This window comes from Salmo salar, chromosome ssa11 (assembly GCF_905237065.1).
Source record: "Salmo salar chromosome ssa11, Ssal_v3.1, whole genome shotgun sequence".
NCBI classification, from domain to species: Eukaryota; Metazoa; Chordata; class Actinopteri; order Salmoniformes; family Salmonidae; genus Salmo; species Salmo salar.
In genome coordinates this window covers 35,552,668-35,567,488 of record NC_059452.1, presented here as the reverse complement: position 1 = coordinate 35,567,488, position 14,821 = coordinate 35,552,668, and the positions used below count along the sequence as shown (strand labels likewise).

General features: G+C 43.0%; 1 protein-coding gene across 2 annotated transcripts in view; it reads right to left on the bottom strand.

The window, feature by feature from the left end:
* The window catches only part of LOC106591568 (ADAMTS-like protein 3), a 282,134-nt gene extending 269,918 nt beyond the window's left edge, over window positions 1-12,216 (bottom strand). Inside the window, exons 1-2 of one of the 2 annotated variants that reach the window (XM_045689442.1) lie at window positions 11,911-12,216; window positions 10,572-10,687 (exon numbers count right to left, since the gene is read on the bottom strand). In XM_045689442.1, the coding sequence (XP_045545398.1) occupies window positions 10,572-10,640 (69 nt within the window). In that variant the 5' untranslated portion in view covers window positions 10,641-10,687; window positions 11,911-12,216. The remainder of the gene's footprint in view (window positions 1-10,571; window positions 10,688-11,910) is intronic. The other variant, XM_045689441.1, reaches the window with a different exon arrangement.
* Between the last annotated feature and the right edge of the window lie 2,605 nt (window positions 12,217-14,821).

Here is a 14,821-nt window from a genome sequence, read left to right as displayed (position 1 = left end):
TCTAATGTTTTGCTTTCGTTGTAAAGCCTTTTTGAAATCGGACAGTGTGGTTAGATTAATGAGAGTCTTGTCTTTAAAATGGTGTAAAATAGTCATATGTTTGAGAAATTGAAGTAATAGCATTTCTAAGGTATTTGAATAACGCGCCACGGGATTCCACTGGCTGTTGAGTAGGTGGGACGAAATCGTCCCACTGGCCCTAGAGAAGTTAACTACATCATCTCCACCCCTCAACCAGTATTCCACAAGAGCACAGACACAAGGGACAACAGACACACCAGTCTCTACATTGCAGATGAACTGAAGGCAGTCATCAGCCACCTGGTGGAAGGGACTTTGTGGATCTGTTGCCTCCATCATCCTCCAAATCCCACCAACATCAGTCGCTTCAGAGAGCAACTGGTTCTTGTTTGGGAACACACACACCAAAGCACGCAACAGGCTGACCAATACAAGGGTTGAAAAATTGGTGGCCATCCAGGCAAATTTGAGGCTTTTTGTGCCCGACAACAAGCCATCCTCAACAAGGTTGGAAAGTGACAGTGAAGATGATGCCTCAGAGTCTGATGTTCAAGAGGTGGACATTGAGGAGGCCCAGGGAGAAGACATGGAAGCCTGAGAGGAAGACAACCAAAGTTGTAGTTTCTAGACTATCATTTTACAGATGTATGTTGAAAAAGTTTTTGGGAGATGCGATGGATCATTGGGGATCATTCAATATTCCCTTTCTTTTGTTGTTCAGTGAAATCATCCCATGTGAAGAGTCAACTCATTTAATTAAAGTTCAATTCATACTAAATTGTTGTTTTTATTTCTATTGTAAGGATTTAATCATTTGAAATTATGTTTACTTATGATAAGGTAAAATGTTGATGTGTCGGTCTCTATATGATATGGTAAATATATCCAATGCAAAAAACATCTACATTTAAATGGTATTAATATTAATTTGCATATATTTCCGTTAATTCCCACAGAAAGTTTCCACCTCTGAATATTCCCCAGAATGTACAACCCTACCTGCAAGGGTATTTTCTTCTTGGAGGAGGCATTTACATAACAAGTATAGAAATTGTCATACTTCAATAAACAGGCTACACCTCCTCACCCACTGATCCATACACAAGCCCTACAAACAGTATGTGAGAACCACTACCTCTGCCTCGCCTCGTATCCCTCCGCTACGTGTCTTTTATTAGGGAACATTAGTTTGCTATCCTCCAGAGTTCATAGTTCTTTGCTGAGTTCCAGATGTCACTCTATTCCCTATATAGGGCACTACATTTGACCAGGGCCCACAGGCAGCTGGTGTGTTAGCTGTTCCACCACAAGATGTAAAAGCAATCTGTGTCCCACATGGCACCCCAAATGGCATTATGATGACCACCAGGGTTTACCCTTTCCATGCATGCAACATTTTTGCACTTTTGGTGACTTTACCTAAATTGCATACTCTATGAATATGAAGGTTTGACTTTCATTACCAAAAAGACAAGTGCTGTAGCTTTTAAATGATATGTCACTTTCTATTTACTGACTGAAATTGACAGAGTGGGTACCACAGGTGTACTGTACATCGTCCAAAACAACCACTCAGAGTTTAACAGGCTACTCCGCTTACCTCTTTAATGTAGGAGGATACATATGCAAATAATCAGAATAATCAGATTTGATTGTGATGTCATGCTGTGGGCCAAAAACTTCATCCCCTCTGAACAGGCTAAAATTCCAGGTGTTTTTCTTTTTAAAGCTCTTACACTAAAAGGGCATTGTCATAATTTTCACCTGTGGAAATATCATTAAAAAACAGGAGAATTGACTGCACTGTCCCTTTAATAACACCCACATGTGAAAATGATTTTGCTCCTGGCCGGGAAAGAGTTTTGCTAAATGGATGGCTGAAACACACACACGTACGTGCACATACACATATACGCACATACACACATGCACACACGCAGGCACACATACAGCTGTGAGAGAGAGAGTCAGCCGGGGCTGGAGTAATATCAATAATAAACCACAGAAAGGAAATTCACCAGCAAGACTCTCGTCTTGATAACGACATTCCGAGACGTAATGAATCCACTACCGAAAAATAAACAGGAGCCAAACTGTGAATAAACAAGGACAACGGCGATAACACAAAACACGCTAAGACACGCTAGGCTAGCCACCGTCACTAGCCCAGCCACATGGTCAAAATTACATTACTCCAGATTGTACTCCAGATTGCACTTACTATTATCATCCTGCGCCAGGGTTTTGGGTTTCCCCTTCGAACAGAGCTGTGAAATCCATGCTAATGATTGACACTGAGAGACTGGCTAGCGACGACGCTAGCGCTAATGCTATCGCCTGCATGGATCTAATGGAGTCCAATTTGTGAAGGACTGGTGCCTGTGGCTGCCAGGGCAGTTTGCATGGCGTAATCAAAGATGGATAGTATCCAAGGGCCTCAAAATTGTGTTATAGGGACCTCTGTAGAAGATTGACAACACACTAACACTGAATTGTGGTGTTAGGGGCCTCAGTACAAGATTGACAATACACCACCCTTGCAGTAACACACAAACACTGCAGACTAACACACTCAATTGTGGTGTAATAGGGGCCTCTGTAGAATATTGACAACACACTCCAAGCTTGCACAGTAACACACAAATACACTGTAGACTAACACACACACTTGTGGTGAATCAACAACACACTACACCCAAACACACCCACTACACCAAGGGTACCCCTACTGTAAAGAGTAGGTCTTAAGGTCCCAGTGCAATACCATGAACCCATGGTAGAATCCACCCAAACCAAGATAACAGAGTCACAACACAGTCAGTTAACAGCACACTTGATGTTTCTGTGAACTGCTAAATCTCCTCATCAGTGAGTTTCCTCCCATGTTGAGAGGAAAATAGGTAGAGAGGAAGGGAGAGGTTGACATGTTGAGAGAAAAAGTGGGAGGGACGGAGGGATGGAGAGGTTGACATGTTGACAGAAAAAGAGGGAGGGAGGGAGGGGTTAACATGTTGAGAGAAAGAGAGGGAGGGAGGGGTTGACATAGGGAGATTCACGCTGGGACTGCTGTGAAAACCTGCATTAATGGATAATAACAACACGTTAACATACTATTCCCTCTATAACACACACAGAGACCATCTCCCTCAGGGATTTCCATGGTTTTTATTGTGGAAGCCATTTCTCCTTTCTGCCTTTATCACAGCATACAGTATCATCTCTACAACACTCCACCTACTCCCAAATCTACCCCTGTCCACTTCCTCTTCCTGTTGACCTCCCAGGTGACTTCCTGTCATCCCTCAGCCTGTTGTTTGTAACAGACAGCTGTTCAAACACAATGTGGTTACTGTGTGCCCCCTTAACCCCTCTGTATCCAAACAGGAGCCATGGGAACACCACTCCCACCCCACCCTCCTCTGCCTACAGGGCAGCTACCGTCTCTAGCACACATACTGTATATCCTTCACTGCATTGCAATGAAAAGCTCTCTGGTGCGACAACGTGGATACCTGCTCACCAGAAAGTAGTCTTCGAAGAAAACGCCATAAGCCATCTTGATCATGTTGCCAACACACATTCATATTTTCTATAGCAAGGAAAATATAGAGAGAAGGAAAGAATCAGAGATAGATAAATGAGAGAAAGAGAGAAAGGGAGAAGAGAAAGAGGGGGAAAAGAGAGGGAGAGAAAGAAAGAGAAGGGGAAGAGAGAGGGGGGAGTGGGAGAGTATTTTTGTTAGCAGTGCTAATACCCTCTGAGTGTCTTGAGTCTCCCTCCACTACAGAGAGGTGTTGATCTCAGGAAGGCTCCAAGAAGAATACCCTGTGATTACGGAGCTGTTACCCCAACACCATCGTCAGTGGGAGATAACAGCCATGTACCCTTCTATTCTTCTATTCCTGAGTCTACACGCACGCACGCACGCACACACACACACACACACACACACACACACACACACACACACAGACACACACACACACACACACACACACACACACACACACACACACACACACACACACACACACACACACACACACACACACACACACACACTCTCTCTCTTCTCACTATTTTCTGTTGCCAATGAACACAACAACAACAAAGTGTTGACCTGTTGACCTGAGCTAAATCTGTCAAAATGGATGCCTGACTAACAGCACAATGCCAGTAGTGAACTTCTGTACTCAGTAACCTCTGGAGTCTAAGGCAGAGAGAGAGAAAGAGGGGGAGGGGGAGAGAGAGATACAGGAAAGACAAAGACAGAGACAGGAAAGAGATTACAGAGAGAGAGAAAGGGGGGATAGAGAGATAGAGACAGAGAGAAAGAGGGGGAGGGAGAGATACAGCAAAGACAAAGACAGGGACAGGAAAGAGGTTACAGAGAGAGAGAAAGGGGGGATAGAGAGATAGAGACAGAGAGAAAGAGTGACACTGAAAGAAGGAGAGAGAGATCGAGATCAAGAGAAAGAGAGAAATTGAAGAGGAGGAGGGCAGAGCTCGAAGTCTTACAGCACCTCTAGAAAACCACGGCAACAATAAAAGCCAATCAAGCGTGAGTCTAATCCCACATCTGCTTGTCATAATCCAGGCGGACACCCAGCCAAGCATGGACCTACTAACTACAGCCCCCATAACTCCCCACCCTTCCCTAACTACAGCCCCCATAACCCCCCACCCTACTAATCCTCATTTGACCTGACTGACTGGCTATCTGGCTGGCTGGCTGACTCTACTGTCCAATGCCCCAAACATTCCACCACCAAGTTTTAACAGAAAAACATTGAAACTCCATTGAGTTTAAATTATAGTACAGGTCAGGAGGAGATTAACAGCGGGCCACACAGAGATTCAGAGATTTTGTATCAGTCATGAATTACGTAAAACTGGAGACTAACATTGAGCCCAAGACAGTATGGGGCTCATACGTTGACCGGCAACAGACCATCCACCATTAGTCCGGTTTTTTTTCAGGAAAAAGTTTAAATTAGTTAAACTTTTGAAGGATAAATAGATGCCTTCTTCAATTACTGCAGTGGGCTAAATCAGGGCCACACAGAGAGATTATTGGTAGTGTTAAGCAAATCTACTTTGAAACAAAAGTATACACCTCACACACATGGTTATGGACTTATATAAAAAAAGACATGTACCATGTCAGATATACAGTTGAAATGAATAACATCCCAATATTACACTTTATATACATCACGGAAGACTGAAATATAACAAAACTCTTTGACATTGACACACCAGATTTGTCGTTAAAAAAAGTATCTTCAATAATTATGAAATTATGAAAAAAGTAATAACATTCCACCCATGAGGCCAAAGAGGGCACTTTTGGTCATTGACTGCAGGAAAGGGCTACTCTGGGTCCCGGAAAACAGCGTTTAGGGGAGAAAGAGAAGTGTTTTGAGGTCTAACTCACAAATCACTGCAGCATTCTGGAGGCCGGTGCTCTGACCGAGCAAGCTGTGTCCCTTGCTCCTGTCAGCAGCAGTATTTACAGCGACACGTGATCACAAATGTGGTGAAATCAGCACTTTTAAGAGACTTTAAGGAGTTTAGCACGTCGTTTTCTGCAGTTAACTCATTATTGGGGCGATATGCAGCTAAGAGAGAGGCACAGTTGGAGTGTGTGTGTGTGTGTGTGTGTGTGTGTGTGTGTGTGTGTGTGTGTGTGTGTGTGTGTGTGTGTGTGTGTGTGTGTGTGTGTGTGTGTGTGTGTGTGTGTGTGTGTGTGAGAGAGAGAGTGTGTGAGAGTGTGAGAGATAAAGTGGGGGAATGGACAACTGATATATCATGGAGACATGAACTCAACAGAATTACAAATAAACCTGGACATGCTATCTGCTAAAGCACTCAGCTGATATAATGTGTTCCCCTCCACCTGTTCCCTAGGAGACCCCCTCTCTCTCTCTCTCTCTCTCTCTCTCTCTCTCTCTCTCTCTCCCACTCTCGCTCGCTCTCTCTTGCTGTCTCTCTCACACACACAGGGCCTGTGTGAGCCTCTGTTCCACTGGTCACAGAGGGAGGCTAAGCCACAGGTGTGGCCAGTGAAAGACCTCTGGCAGCTGTGTGTGAGAGAAAGAGAGAAGAGAGAGGGAAAGAGAGAAGGAGAGAGAGAGGGGAAGCCTACCTGCGTGCATGTGCCTGCCTACGTGAGTATGCATCCGTGTGTGTGTGTGTGTGTGTGTGTGTGTGTGTGTGTGTGTGTGTGTGTGTGTGTGTGTGTGTGTGTGTGTGTGTGTGTGTGTGTGTGTGTGTGTGTGTGTGTGTGTGCGCATGAGCAGTCATGCGTACATATGCATCTATCCATATTATCTTTTTTTATTTAACCTTTAGGGACAACATATTGAGACCTAGGTCTCTTTTGCAAATGCGCCCTGTATATACAACAACACATTATACCCAAACTATATACTGTAAATAAACATTAAAATACAGTCATGGGAAGCACAAACAAAACATCACAAATCACCCAGAAAAAAAGACATTCCTCCACAATAAGTCCCCAATCAGCACGGCACCAGAACATCAAGATGAAATGTATTTTGAATTTTGTTCCAGCAATACGGTGCATTAACACTAAAAGCAGATTTACCTAGCTCTGTGGAGACCCTAGGAACCTCAACAGTTAACCAATCCCATGAACGGATTAGGCAACTCAGGTGTCTATACTTCAAAAGTAAAGTTAGATAAGAGGGAAGTTTATGAAGTTGGGCCTTGTAAACAAAAAGGGAGTAATGTAGAGATCTACGGGTCTTTAGCGAAGTCCAGCCAACCTTTTGATACAGGATGCAGTGATGAGTATTAAAACCTTCACCTGTAACTAAACAAAGGGCACTATGGTAGATGATATCCAAAGGTTTAAGTGTAGTAGCAGCTGCATAAACAAGAACAGATAAAAAGGTTGACTGAATGATCTGCTTCCTACTGCTTAGAGAAAAGCACCATATGTTTCTGTAGAAAAAGTCAACTTTAAATCTTAGCTTCTTAACCAGCTCATCTATGTTTTTAAAATTTCAAAGACATAAGTATTTATATGTGGGAACACATTTGATTGGAGAACCATCTAATGAGTGAACATGTAGGTCATCTGACACATTCTGAGAGAGTTTCAAAACAGCATGTATTTAGTGTTCTCCATATCAGGTTTTAAATCAGCAAGGGATTCCTGTATAGCTCTAAAAGCTGACTGTAGTTTAGACACAGCCAGATCAACAGCCAGATCAACAGTCAGATCAACAGTCAGATCAACAGCCAGATCAACAGCCAGATCATCAGTCAGATCAACAGCCAGATCAACAGTCAGATCAACAGCCAGATCAACAGTCAGATCAACAGTCAGATCAACAGCCAGATCAACAGCCAGATCAACAGCCAGATACACAGTCAGATCAACAGCCAGATCAACAGCTAGATCAACAGCCAGATCAACAGCCAGATCAACAGTCAGATCAACAGTCAGATCAACAGTCAGATCAACAGCTAGATCAACAGCCAGATCAACAGCCAGATACACAGTCAGATCAACAGTCAGATCAACAGCTAGATCAACAGTCAGATCAACAGCCAGATCAACAGTCAGATCAACAGTCAGATCAACAGCCAGATCAACAGTCAGATCAACAGCTAGATCAACAGCTAGATCAACAGCCAGATCAACAGCCAGATCAACAGTCAGATCAACAGTCAGATCAACAGCTAGATCAACAGCCAGATCAACCGTCAGATCAACAGCCAGATACACAGTCAGATCAACAGCTAGATCAACAGCCAGATCAACAGCCAGATACACAGTCAGATCAACAGCCAAATCAACAGCCAGATCAACCGTCAGATCAACAGCCAGATCAACAGTCAGATCAACAGCTAGATCAACAGCTAGATCAACAGCCAGATCAACAGTCAGATCAACAGTCAAATCAACAGCCAGATCAACAGTCAGATCAACAGCTAGATCAACAGCTAGATCAACAGCCAGATCAACAGCCAAATCAACAGCCAGATCAACAGTCAGAGCAACAGCCAGATCAACAGTCAGATCAACAGTCAGATCAACAGCCAGATCAACAGTCAGATCAACAGTCAGATCAACAGCTAGATCAACAGCTAGATCAACAGCCAGATCAACAGCCAAATCAACAGCCAGATCAACCGTCAGATCAACAGCCAGATCAACAGTCAGATCAACAGTCAGATCAACAGCCAGATCAACAGCCAGATCAACAGTCAGATCAACAGTCAGATCAACAGCCAGATCAACAGTCAGAGCAACAGCCAGATCAACAGACAGATCAACAGACAGATCAAGTCGGGCAGTTGCAGACATAATACTATCATCTGCATATAGATGAAGTTCACAATTTTTAACAGATTGACCAATGGTGTGTATACACAGTAAATAGTGAAGAGAGCAGGTCCCAAAATCAACCTCTGTGGTACACCTTTACATACTTCAAGAAATTCAGACTTAGGCACCAGATTCAGGGTCTAATTGTATGAGCAGATGAGTGAGAGGGCTGGGAACTAGGAGAGAGCCTTGGCAGACACACCTGTCCTCAAGACACTGGTGGCTTTCATTGTTCTGACTTACTACCCACGCAACGGCTCCACATGTTACACTCACATACAGACAGAAATGAAATGCAGGACTGGACCTATAAGACAGACACGTCTTTTAGAAACCAGACAATTACAAGTGCTGTAAAGTAAAAATGTAATGTAAAATGTAAATGTAAAGGGGCCCTACATTGTGCTATTGGGAAAACTGAATCAACACGAGAGAGTAGAGGAGACTCAAAGTTATTCTAATCTCTATGGGTAATTCCCTTCACTCCATACAGACAACATGTAAATACAAATACCAGCATGTTATACAAGCAAATCATAAAACAGACTTCGAACTCTATTTTGGTCTCCTGTAGAAGCCTAAAGCAGCGTGTCCAACATCACAGTCAACTGGCAGATTCAGGTTTCAGTGTGCTCCATCTGTATTCACACACTAGCTTACTACATGTTAACTAGCAAGCCTTGGCTGTGTGCCAAATGGCACCCTATTTTATAAAGTGCACTACTTTTGACCATAGTCCCATTTGGGATGCATCCCTTATCCTAAAAAAAGGCCTCACCACTCAGTGGCAGAGCCCAACAGATCTCTGTTATCAACTGGCCCTCAGCAGCCTGTTGTGTGTGTGTGTGTGTGTGTGTGTGTGTGTGTGTGTGTGTGTGTGTGTGTGTGTGTGTGTGTGTGTGTGTGTGTGTGTGTGTGTGTGTGTGTGTGTGTGTGTGTGTGGTGTGTGTGTGTGTGTGTGTGTGTGTGTGTGTGTGTGTGTGTGTGTGGTGTGTGTGTGGTGTGTGTGTGTATTAGACACCACTACAACCCACTACTATAATCACTATATATATATATATATATATATATATATATATATATATATATATATATATATATATATATATATATCAACCTTAGGGCTTTAGAGGGTTGATCCTCATAAAGAGAGAGAACATTCAATTCAGCTGGCTCCATATAGACATAGCCAGGCAGACGAACATCCTCCAACTGTCCCATAGCTCTGTACTACACACATCTACAATAATAGCCACACACCTGTATAGGCTGAAATACCCAGGAACAAGAGCTTCGAGATGTCACCACGTGTGTGTCCCAAATGGTACCGTTTTCCCTATATAGTGCACTACTTAGTAGTGTAAACTATATTGTGCACTACTTAGTAGTGTAAACTACATAGGGAACGGAGTGTCATTTGGAAGAGAGGCACACCCCCGTATAGTTGACAAGGTGCAGACTATATACTGACCATCAATTTTAAAAAACGAAGAAAGTGAGAATCTCTACGGGTGAATCTGGTCTTTGCTTGATTTCTCACATCCTTGTGTCCTTTTCACAACGCATTGGAGGAGAAGATCTGACCCACTGGGCAAACACTGGTTGAATCAACGTTGTTTCTACATCATTTCAACCCAAAATTGGAATGTGATGACGTTGAATCAAACTGATTGGATTTGTAAAAAGTCATGAATGTAGGAATTTCATCATTTTTCACCCAACTTTTAACCTAAATACACTGACTGAATTTTCACATTGAATTCACGTGAGTTGACCACTCAACCAAATGTAAATCAAAACTAGACGTTGAACTGACATCTGTGCCCAGTGGGGAGGTTCCTCCCCTCAGACCTTCTCCTCCAACATGCTTTGAGAAGGAGGTGAGGACATCAGACTCAAAGAATGAAGGAAATACAACTGAGATGCACCCTTCATCACTCCCAATCATTTATAACAGAACCAACGTTCTGGAACCCAGGGCCTTCTTCAGGGTTGAACAAGCAACCTTCAAATAAAATATCACATAAGTGAAGGTTTGATCACACTGTACATGAAGTTTTACGACTCCACAGTGGGTGGCCTCATCGTCCAATTAGCGGGCCCTACCCACCATTTCTGAAACACTGTGCCATATCAAATTGAACCAAACGTTGATTTAAATGCCACCATGTGAATGGTACAGTACCTGTGCAGTGGAGTAGAGCAGAGAGAGAGCTAGCCCAGTCTCCCAGAGCAGGACCAGGAGTGGTTTCATCTTAGCTCCGCGGTTAAACGTGCTGTTATGTGTTGGTGAGGTGCAGCCTGGGATAGAGAGGACATGTTTCAGTCAGTGTCAAGACGGGGGAGAGAAAGGCAAAAACCCAGAATTTGCACCGCTCTTCCCATCAAATCAAAATATTATTATGGCCAGCCTAATACCTACACAATACAGTGATGTTGAAAAAACATGTGTGAAAATACAGGAATAGGCTATCAGCTGTCACCGATGATAAAGTTAGATTGTATAAATGAGCCTAAATAAAAGGAATCAGATTGAGATTGAATGTATAGCCTATAAAAATAGAGATATTGGCATATGTGCGTCTGTAAAGTACAATGAATGAGACTAGCTAGGTAGTTTCTTTGGGTATCAGGGTTCAATATTGCATGAATGTGATTATAACGATGTACTGAAAAGCTGATGGATAACTGGCACATGTAACAGCACAACCGCTACATGGATGGAATCCTGGGAGAAGCACTTCCCTCCGCTGGAAAGAGCATTGGCCAATTATTGATTTCTAGCAAATTCATTCTACTTGTCAGATAGGCTCCCACTTTCTCGAAAGTTCATTCTAGACAGTGAAGGATCACTAGCGGTTCTGGGGGGCCAGGGGGGGGCCAGTGCCCCTGTGACAACAATTTTGGACCCCCTTGTGCCCCCCCCCAAATGTGGAGTATGAAATAATTTTTACAGAACTAATTTTTGCTATCGTTCTTTTTTTACATCCTTTATTAGACAGTGGCAACGATGATGATTATGAACATGGTCTTTTGCCTGTTAATGCCTGAAAATGAAGTGAAGATAACGATATGACAACAATAACGTCTAATGTAACTGGCCCCTCTAACAGTACAACTGGCCCCAGCTTGCCCCCCCCCTTCCCCCCAGTTGAAATGGTGTAGAACCGCCACTGTGAAGGATGCTCCCGCAGGGTAGGGGTAGCTCTAAAGGTACAGTTCAGCGATGTCTAGGGCAGTAGAGTAGGAGGTTCACGTGTCTATAAAACGTATTTAAAATAATAACGATATTTACAACAGCGAAGAGAATGTCTACCGTGTCAAAAAGATGACGCGGCGCATTTCTAAATGTAAACGCTGTTCTGTAAACATAAAATGCCAGAACAATAATATTTAGGCTGAAATAATCAACTTGCACTTGGTAAAACTGATTCTGTGGCGCGATAGAGACCATTCACAGACACCAAATATTTCACAGACATTTGGACAGAATGACAGTACGATGGCACAGATATATAAGTTACCTTCTTTCGGAAGAATGCGCTGCGCTCATGTACAGATCAACATATCCCACTGATTCCTCAAACCTGATTTCCACCCGCCGCGACACTCCCCGATTTCAGAACCGCAACCAAAACTCGCAGTCAATGATATGATGTATCAAATCCATAAACAACTAATTCGCATACAACAACTAAATATTCCGTTGTGCTGTGGCCTACTACGGAGTCACAATAAAAGTCTGAAGTCTCTCCCTCTTTCTCTCGCTCTAAATGTAGCGCGACTGGGCAGTAGCGATATGGAGCTCAAATAATGAAGGGACAAAGTTAGAGCGCTGCGCAGCTGATTGCCGCCCCCGTCCCATCGCCAATATGGATTTCAGAATCGGCTACAGGAGAATAGGGGTACGTGATTATGCCAAATTTGTTCGAGCTTCACGTTTATTCAGTAGAGTTCAACATCATCATGATCGTTATCATCATCATGATGATCATAATCTTCGTCACATTAATAATAACTATAATAACAACAATCATCCTCCTCACCATCATCATCATTCAGATCATTATCCTAATAATCATCATGATCATCATACTCATGATTTTCACCATCATCATCATAAACAATCATCGTGCAGTCATCATCATCTCATGTACTACACCAGTTTGTAACAGTATGTACTGTAACTAGTTCCATGTCATGTTTCCCATACCCCCAGACACATTTTCATCCTGAAACTGATATAACGTTTCAAGACCTCCCTACTAAACTTGTGTGTCACTGTGATTTTGGGCATTTAATCAACTCAGATAGGCAAACTCCAACACAGTTTTGTTTATGTCCAAAATGGCACCCTATCTCCTATACAGTACACCACTTTTGACCAGAGCCCTATGAGCCTTGGCTAAAAGTAGTAGGGAATAGGGTGACATTTTGGACTCATATTATGCTGTTGCTGTCACCGCTGCTCACTCGCCTGGCCCTAATACAGACACTGTAGAGAAGTGGTGTATTACAGCTATCACTCACCATGCCCTTTGGAGTGGCAGATAAAAGTGGGTATTACAACATGCCGGGGGGTTCTCCTTTATTATGAGGTGAGGAATAGATGTTGGCAAAGCATAGGGGAGATACAGGGGGAGAGAGGGCAGTATGAGGGGGAGGGAGAGATGAGAGAGAGGGCTTTTGACCAGGATGAACTGGGATATTACAAACTCACTTGACTTTCAACCAATGATCCTATTGTCTTTGTAACTCTGGCGTGCTTACGTGTAAACTCATAGCTAGGATAGATAGGGGGATGGGTGGATGGACGGACGGACGGACGAATGGATCGATGGATAGGTAGGTGGATGGACAGATGGACGGACGGATGGATCAAATGGATTGGTAGGTGGATGGATGAATGGATGATTCCACCCCCTGCGCAACCCAATTGAATGCCTGGGTACAGTACAGTACAGGTGCCCCTTTAGTATTGACCCTAGGCATCATAGTCAGGAGGTAGTCAGCTTGCCAGTAATTAAGGGGTCACGAATAAAGGCTGAGACAGAATCGGGGGCTTTGACTGAACTAGGACATTACAAACCCTCTGTTCCTATACTGTATTGGGCTTGCCACGGTTTTTGTGGTATGCTTTTCTAGTTTTTGTGCGAGTCATTCTACTAAGATCACAGCCGGTGCAGGGGGACAATCTGAAACACACTTCCTCCTTTACACTCGTTTGCTGCAGAGCTGTTTTCTGGAGATTTGTCTCCCTCTGCTGTTTGATTAACCAAATGACCCAGAATTTTCCCGCTGTCAAATTATTGCCAAATTGGACTGACTGTTCTCATCCTGTCACAATCCCATAGAAATGATAATGAATGCACAGGTACTATTTAATTGTTTATTGAGTACCGTGGCACAAGATGTTCAGCAGTGTTTGGAGCTCGGTGCCAGACACACAGTGGGCACACTGTCCATTATTAGAACGATCAACTAATATTGTTTAGAATCGTTATGTTGTGCTCAGTATATGATTAGCTGCGCCACAAAGTTACCACATCAAACTCAGCCCAACCCTCATGCTCCTACAGAGCACCACCCGAATACCAGACTTTTATTAAACAGGCATGACAGAATTGAAGTGATATAATCAAATAATGAAAAACAAAGATACAATAAAAGTAAAAATAGTGATATAAATTCTTATTTGGGTTAGTTTATGCAGTTGTGAAATTAGCTAGGTCCATGTTCTATACAAAAGATAGGAAAGGTTGCCAGATATCATACAATTGAATTGCAGATCATTTTAAGGAATAGCGCATTTTCTCTAGCTTGAGCTGACACATGACTTCCTTTATCCAATGGCTACAGCGTTGGACTAGCAACCGGAAGGTTAAAGATCAAATCCCTCACCAGACAAGGTAAAAATCTGTCGTTCTGCTTCTGAACAAGGCAGTTAGGCCGTCATTGAAAATAAGAATTTGTTCTTAACTGACTTGCCTAGTTAAATAAAAAAAAATATGCCTGTCCAGAGGGGCATCCTGTGGTGCCACTCCCAATAATCCAACAAAGCAGTGGCCCATTGGTGCAGTTAAAGATGAGGATACTTTTTTTATGAGCATGGCCTTATTTCTATTACAGCATGTTGGATGACTGTTATTCATATTCCATTCACCCAGTTCAATGTAATATCGATAGGTTTAGGCGACTACATGATACTCTTATTTTCCCTATAACCATCATGAGGTTGCTACAACCTTGCCTGAATCAAAGTTTACAGGTCGATAGTATTTTGAGTAATCTAGGTGATAGACATTGACACATTCAATACTGACTTTCACACTCTTGCCTGCATCTAGCTGATCTAGGGTGTAAGCATTAGTCTAACAGTTGCAAACGAGAGTTTCTATTGGACAAATTCAGATATGTTTATCCGGTTTCGTCCCG